The sequence below is a fragment of the Protobothrops mucrosquamatus genome, unplaced genomic scaffold (genome assembly GCF_001527695.2).
Source record: "Protobothrops mucrosquamatus isolate PMUCROS unplaced genomic scaffold, P.Mucros_1.0 scaffold782, whole genome shotgun sequence".
NCBI lineage: Eukaryota > Metazoa > Chordata > Lepidosauria > Squamata > Viperidae > Protobothrops > Protobothrops mucrosquamatus.
This window is the reverse complement of record NW_015387050.1, coordinates 397176-404675: the sequence shown is the minus strand read 5'-3', so window position 1 is coordinate 404675 and position 7500 is coordinate 397176. Positions and strand designations below refer to the sequence as shown.

At 40.4% G+C, this 7500-nt stretch overlaps 1 protein-coding gene across 1 annotated transcript in view; it reads left to right on the top strand.

Annotated features, from left to right (window-relative positions):
- Positions 1-1955, top strand: part of TBPL1 (TATA-box binding protein like 1) — a 10488-nt gene extending 8533 nt beyond the window's left edge. Inside the window, exon 7 of the mRNA XM_015818734.1 lies at positions 1013-1955. Within this exon, the coding sequence (XP_015674220.1) occupies positions 1013-1092 (80 nt within the window). The 3' untranslated portion in view covers positions 1093-1955. The remainder of the gene's footprint in view (positions 1-1012) is intronic.
- The last annotated feature ends 5545 nt before the right edge of the window (positions 1956-7500 follow it).

Here is a 7500-nt window from a genome sequence, read left to right as displayed (position 1 = left end):
GTTTTTAAACAATTTATGTTTAAGTGTAGATTCTGTATGGTCATTTTTGTAAATCATATAACATTTTGTGTGTTTTTCCGTTAAAATGGTATCATCAATCCTGTGTGACAAGTGACGTTTGACTGAAATCAGTCAAACTAAATTTGTTTAGACTGAAAGTCTTAATAGATTGAAATTTTAAAATGTAATAGATAAAAACAGGAATTAAGTTACAATTGGGTGAGATCAGTTAATTTGTCACCATTAGGTGTTTCAGGTATTAAATTCAGTAGTCCATCCATAAATTAATTTGACTGACAAAGAACTGGCTTCTTATATCATAGGAAGTAGTTTAGTTACACATCCAATTTAATTACAAGCACGTGGGGAATTATTTATTTTTTTAATCAGGAATGTAGCATATGATGGAAGAAGGCTTACATCTCCCTTTCTTTCTGCTTGTGACTTGCACACTTTAAGAATAAATATCCCATTGTACCAATGGGAACATTCTTCTTTTTATATTTTAGCAACTCTGGGGAAGTAACAATTTTGTTCAGTCTTGCTGAGGAGAGAAGAAATAAGACTTTGATTCTTACATGTTGGGATCCCAGTGAAGATTTTCTGGACTTATAATTGAAGAAAAATAAGATAGTTATATTAAGGTCTAATTTGAGTTGGAGTGTTGGGTGGCCGTTGATGATAACAGGTAATTTATAACAATATAAAGTGCAAGTAGCAAATTTTGGGAAATCAGTTGCTGAATTTGCACTTTTTTCTTCTGAGTCTATGGTACAGCTAGTCTTCAGTGTGAGAAGAGTGAAGATCCATCTAGGATGTATATGGATGTGTGTGATGTATAATTTAATTAATGTTTTCAGGCTAGTTTTATTTTCTGCTTCAGTAGTGTTGGAATTGTTCGCTTTTAGAATATTGGAGAACAAAATTGTTGTAAGTATTAAGTTCCACTAATAAAGTTTCAAAGGTTTGTTTCTGTGTCTCTTCTGATCCTTTTTTCCCTGTTTATTTGTAGGGCCAAATGTAAAGGCTGTTGCCACTGCAGTGGAACAGATCTACCCGTATGTGTTTGAGAGCAGGAAAGAAATTTTATAATTTGCCACTTCACAGTTAGACGAACTAACCAAGCACCTTTTATAAGACTGCTGCATATTGGACTTGAAGCGAGAAAAAAAAAGGGTAAAGAAAAAAGGATTAACTGGACCAAGACAGCTGAGGAGGTACAAACTCTTGGCCACAATGATAAACTCCAGTCCCTTTTGGATTTTATTTTGAACAGTGCTGTATTGTAAAAACAAAAGTTTACAAAAAAAATATGAAATTGCTGCTTTTTACAAGACATTCTATTTATTTCTGCAGTGATTTCTGTGTTCATAAGCAGAATTGTCATGATATGCACTAACCTTGGAAATACTTCTTTAGGTTGAGCTTGTTTTTATTTGTTAATAGTCTTTTACATTTTTGTATGCTGTTGGGCACCAAAGAAGCTGTAGACATTACCTTTTTCATCTGACAAACATGCACAAAATAAAAGTCTGCAAAACCTTCCTTCATACCTGTTCTGTTACATTCCTTTTCCCTTTTCAATTAACAATTGTATATTGGCAAAGTAACTAGAGCATTTTTAGTGTAATCTTTTGTTCATTTTTTTTTCCTTCCAGTTTTAGTGTGCGTGTGTAAAGTGGTCAATAGCAGACTAGGTTCAAGTGAATGACAGATATATAGGTGTACAAAGGACAGACTCTGTTTTTTCTGCAATGTATTTGTAAGTAAATGCAGAGGTTGGCTGATCTTTTTCTGCTTTGCTCAGTAAGGGCACATTCTGGATCATAACAGATTTTAATGAACATTGTATTCAGTAAAGATAGGGTTAGTATAAGTACCATTATAGCACTTGATGTTAGTAAAATCAGCTTACTGTGTCCATAATCCAGATACAGTTTTGGTTGGGTTTTTTTTTTAAAAAAAAACTGCTGTGAATTACTTCCATTGATTAGTGTTATTTTTCAGGAAAAAAGTTAATTGATGTAGACCTTTAGCTACTTCTAAAGAATTGTCCACACTTGCCAAATACTGCTATAGTACTTCATTTTTGTTTTTGTTTTTTATTCTAACATGTAAGAAAGCTTGGTTTTGACATGTAATCTTGGGACTTTAAAAGCCAATGTTGAGTCTCTCAGTACATGTGCATTGGTACAGATGAGTGGTATTACTAAATTTTAATTGGAATGAGGATGCTACTCTCACCATATACAATAAATATGTAAAAATGCAGACGTCTCTTTTTCATATCTAAGCCTCAAAAATGAATAAATGTTGATATGTATATTGCAAATACCGTGTATTCAGCTCTCAGCTTCCAGTTCAGACTGAAATAAATTCAGCAGAGTCCTACAGATAAAAAATCCCATTGGTATATTTTTCAAACTATTTTTAAAACACGGCTCAAATGTCATGAGAGAACTTTGGAGGTCTGCTGGGAAAATGATATATAAATTGTGCTTTGGGAGAGGATACAAACAGACTGGATATAAATAGACGTTGTGTTATTCCAACCAGAAAATGTGCTAAATATACCTTCCTAAAGCATTTTCTTCAAGGAAGCAGGCTCACCTTTTGAGAGACATCTACTCACACAGATTAAAACATGAAGCAATGATTATGCGTATACCTAACAAGAATTATGATGGAACTAGGGAGAGCACCTCCATAACTACAAGCTACTGTTGATTATCATCTTTTTGCTACGTGTGTGCCTCGAGTCATGGGTGACTCATGGTGACTGCCTGGACAAGTTTCTGCAGTTCCCTTGGCAAGATTTTGGAAATGATTTGCCATTGCCTGCTTCCTAGGGCTGATAGGGTATGGCTCACCCAAAGTTACCCAGCTGCTTTGGTGCCTAAGGCAGAACTAGAAGTCAGTCTTGTAACCACTACACCAAGTTCTCACCCCTAATCATCAGCAATTAATTTGTTAATTGCTTCTTTGGAAACTTATGGAAGTCAACTGCATAGTGTGTATGAACAAGTGTGAAGATAAATACTGTAATGTAAGAACGAAAGGGAAAACGGTTACACTTTCTACATTCATTAACTTTTAATTAGTCATAATTTACATTTCAAAAGTGTTATCACTTATAAAAGTGACACTTCCTAGACTGATGAGTTAGAGCAGGGCTTTTCAACCTTTTCACCCATTGTACCACTTTTAGGGTACGGCAACATCTGAGTACCATCAGTCACCTAGCAAGGTGTCAAAAACTTGATGACCCCCCCCCAAAAAAAACAGGAAAAAAAGTGATGAAGTACAGGGAGTCCTCGACTTACAACAGTTTGCTTAGTGACTGTTCGAAGTTACAATGGCACTGAAAAAAGTGCCCCCCAAGCCACAGCCGAGCAAGACGTCTGCCCACCCGGCTGCGCTTTTCCTCCTGTCCGAGGTTTTCATTGCTGTGAGCATTTCTGTTGAGGATTGGCAGCGGGGGTGGGGGGGTGTTTGGGTTTTATTCCCCCCGTCTGATGGGTGGTTGCAGCAGGTTTTGATCACTTCACATGACCCTGGGACACTGACGGTCATAAATATGAATCAGTTGCCAAGCATCTGAATGTAAATCACAAGACCCTGGAGATGCTGCAACATTCCAGCTGATCAGCGCTTCTTCTCAGCTCAGAAGCGCCAGGATCAGTGCCGAGCTCCAGCTGGAGCCTGGCGCTGATCCTGGCGCTTCCCCTGAGCCCTGACAGCCCTGCAGGTCCAGCTATCTCTCGCTCAGGCTTCTGCGGTGCTGCCACTGGTTCAGCTCATTCCCCTCCCCTGCTACCACTTTTCTAGGATGGTCACGTACCACCTGCCAGGTGCCAATGTACCACAGGTGGTATCCGTACCACTGGTTGAAAAGCCCTGAGTTAGAGTGCAATTGTGCCAAATTTCAAGTTGGATCTGCTAGAAGTTGCAATGAGTTCAGTAAGTTAAAAAGCAATATTTACAAATTTATCCTTTGTATTCAGATATGTATTGGATGTAAACTATTGGTACACTTTAATCAAATAACACACTTATGTGGTGCTCAAATTTTTCTGAGGTTTTTCTGCCCCATTAAAGAACAGCAGCAACTGTTGAAATAGTTATATTGTATAAACTAGATCAGGGGCAGTCAACCTTGGCTCTTTTATGACTCGTCGACTTCAACTCCCAGAATTCCTGAGCCAGCTAAGCTGGCTCAGGAATTCTGGGAATTGAAGTCCACGAGTCATAAAAGAGACAAGGTTGACTACCCCTGAACTAGATGTTGTCGACCTGATTTCAGAAGAGATTAGATTGCCTAGATAAGAGGTAGGCAACCTTGGCTCTTTTCCGGGAGTTAAAGTCCACGAGTCATAAAAGAGCCAAGGTTGCCTACCCCTGGCCTAGAGCAACTTTAGAATATGTGAACTTCAACTCGTAGAAGCATGCAGTCTGAGGAATTCTGGGAGTTGAAGTTTACACATCTTAAAGTTGTCAAGACTGAGAATCATGGCCTAGAGGACACAGGAATAAAGTGCAGGAGAGAGGTGTACCCAAATATTTTCGTATTAAACTAGCAACAACACCTAATCTGCTATCTCAAAAGGTAGCTTTCTGAAATTTTACTCTACCTTTAAAAGTTTATATTCCAATTAGGAAACATGGTTTTACATACATGTAGAAAGTTCCTTAAAATGAAATTATAATTAGTATTCTGTTTCTCACATGGATTCATTCGCACAAAAGTGACTTCAATACAGGAGTGACTCTGCTGTTCAAAATTGAAGAACCTGTCAATGATGCATTTTGCTAAGCAGAAAAGTTGCTATATGTGACCTTCATAAGTATGCGGAAACTCAGAAAAGCAGAAAAAACATTCCTATACAAATAAAGCTCAGATCAATATAGCTGATATTTGGCAACCAGCAGTTTGAAGAGAATACTTAAAAGCTTGTAAAATGAGGTAGGAATTGTTTTTGGCTCACAATAACAGAAGACTAGGAACATTTCTCAGTTGATTGGACCTCCTCATTATGCTAAGCCAGTGATAGCGAACCTTTTAGAGACCGAGTGCCCAAACCACAACCCAAAACCCACTTATTTATCACAAAGTGCCAGGACCGCTTCAGCGTGGTGCCCTCAGGGAGGGCGTGGGGGCGTGGCTCAATGGGTGGGTGTGGCCCACTGGGTAGGCATGGCTGCGATTGTCACGGCAGGCTGGGTGAGCATGGCTAGAGTGGGCAGGGCCACCTCGATGTTGCTCATGGAGGGGATGCCTGTGGGGGCCAGGCAGGGTTGGGGGAGATCCAGGGGGTCTCTGGCGGGTGGGGCGGTGGGCAGGAGGCCCAGCATAGATGAGGGGAGGCATGCAATCCTAGCTGGGACTGGGGGGGCCATGGCACTGATGGGGATCTGGCTTTCCCTGCTCAGGGTGGCCTTTGGCTTGCTGGGTGTGGGCATGCTCTACCACAGTGTTTCTCAACCTTGACAATTTTAAGGCATGTGGACTTCAACTCCCATTGCTGGCTGTGGAATTCTGGGAGTTGAAGTCCACATGCCTTAAAATTGTCAAGGTTGAGAAACACTGCTCTACCACCTCTACTCGAGCTTGCTAGCTGGCCGCTTTGCCTCCTTTGTGCTGGGTGGGGCTGCTGCTCTAGGCGGCGGCCTAATGGACCTGCGCAAGCCGCTGGCAGCGGCGGCACAGGTGCCCATAGAGGGGGCTCTGAGTGCCACCTCTGGTACGCGTGCCATAGGTTCACCACCACTGTGCTAAGCCATGCTTTTAGACCTTATTTTTAAAGAAATTACAGTAGCCTGATTTACACAACTCTGAGCCATAAACCATGGTTTACAGACCACAGTTGTTCAGTTCACGCTATATACTGAGCAAAAATTAAGATAGACTAAATTATAATTTTACAGTACAAAATGTGAATGCAGCCAGTGATTTGTAAATGCTTGTTTGGTAGGGGACAAAAATAATGAGCGACAGTAAGCTGTTTTAGGTTACAAGTAGCTGATTCAGAGTGTCTACTTACTAACGTTAAAACATCACTGTCTTTTCCCATCCAAAATTAAAAGAGATCAGATACTTCAAGACTACTATAGCAATAATTTCATTTCTTAACCTGAAATCTAATAGGAAAAAAAAGATTCAGTCTTCATGGACTCAACACAAAAGTGGGCAACTCACCTGCAGATACTTTGATGTACTCTGATGTAAGTCTTAAACCCACATCTTCCATCATATTACCACTTGCCATATCTAGAAATGCTTTCACCCAGAGAATTTCTGGGCTATTCAGGAAAAGGATCATTTCCAAAGAAGGATGAGATAATTAATAGAGGTTTTCAGTTTTTTCTCCTCAGTGGTTGTAGTGCAGCTGGAAAAAAACATGCTGTTTCTTTCACGCGTGAGGGTACATATCACTGGATAAAACCTCCAATTGCCTTACATCTCATCTGGGCTTCTAGCCTGCTAAAACTACCCATTCCACATTTAAGCATCCATTAAAACAAGACAGTATCTTTTTTCTTTGAATTTCCTAATCTGCTGAAAATTATGAGATGGTAACCCAGAGAAGTTTTGGTCATTATTTAAGGCTGATGTAACCTGTACAGTCTGTACGATTTAAAACAGAGAAGTTGTTTTCAAGCCTAACAGCAAACCGTAGTTCAATAGTACCAGAATATGTTTTGAAAAGCCTCAAGTTCTTATCTGCTCATTCTGTGGTGTGAACATAAATAAGAAACTGGAAGCCCTTATTTCTTGGCTTAAACTAGCCCAGCGTGTTGCTAGGTCAGAACACTGAAGAGCTGCGTTGACTCAGTTCGATGGCACTGCAAGGCCAGTGTTCCTGCACAATAGCCAACACATGCCTGTGGAAAGGCCACCCACAGCAGCGAGTGCAAACCTTCCCACCATTCAGCTCCATTGGATGACCTCGATTTCGAATACCATAGTTCAGGCAAACATTTTCTAAACAGCCACCATGATTTTTATCCTTACTTGTCTTTATTCTAAGGTAGGTATAGTATAGGGGGTACCTTGCTCAATGGTAGTAACTGTGAGAGGGATCTTGGAGTCCTAGTGGACAATCATTTAAATATGAGCCAGCAGGGGGCTGCAGCTGCCAAAAAAGCCAACTCAGTGCTGGGCTGCATTAACAGAGGGATAGAATCAAGATCACGTGAAGTATTAATACCACTTTACAATGCCTTGGTAGGGCCACACTTGGAATACTGCATCCAGTTTTGGTCACCATGATGTAAAAAAGATGTTGAGACTCTAGAAAGAATGCAGAGAAGAGCAACAAAGATGATTAGGGGACTGGAGGCTAAAACATATAAGGAACGGTTGCTGGAATTGGGTATGTCTAGTTTAACAAAGAGAAGGACGAGGGGGGACATGATAGCAGTGTTCCAATATCTCAGGGGCTGCCACAAAGAAGAGGGAGTCAAGCTATTTTCCAAAGCGCCTGAAGGCAGGACAAGGAG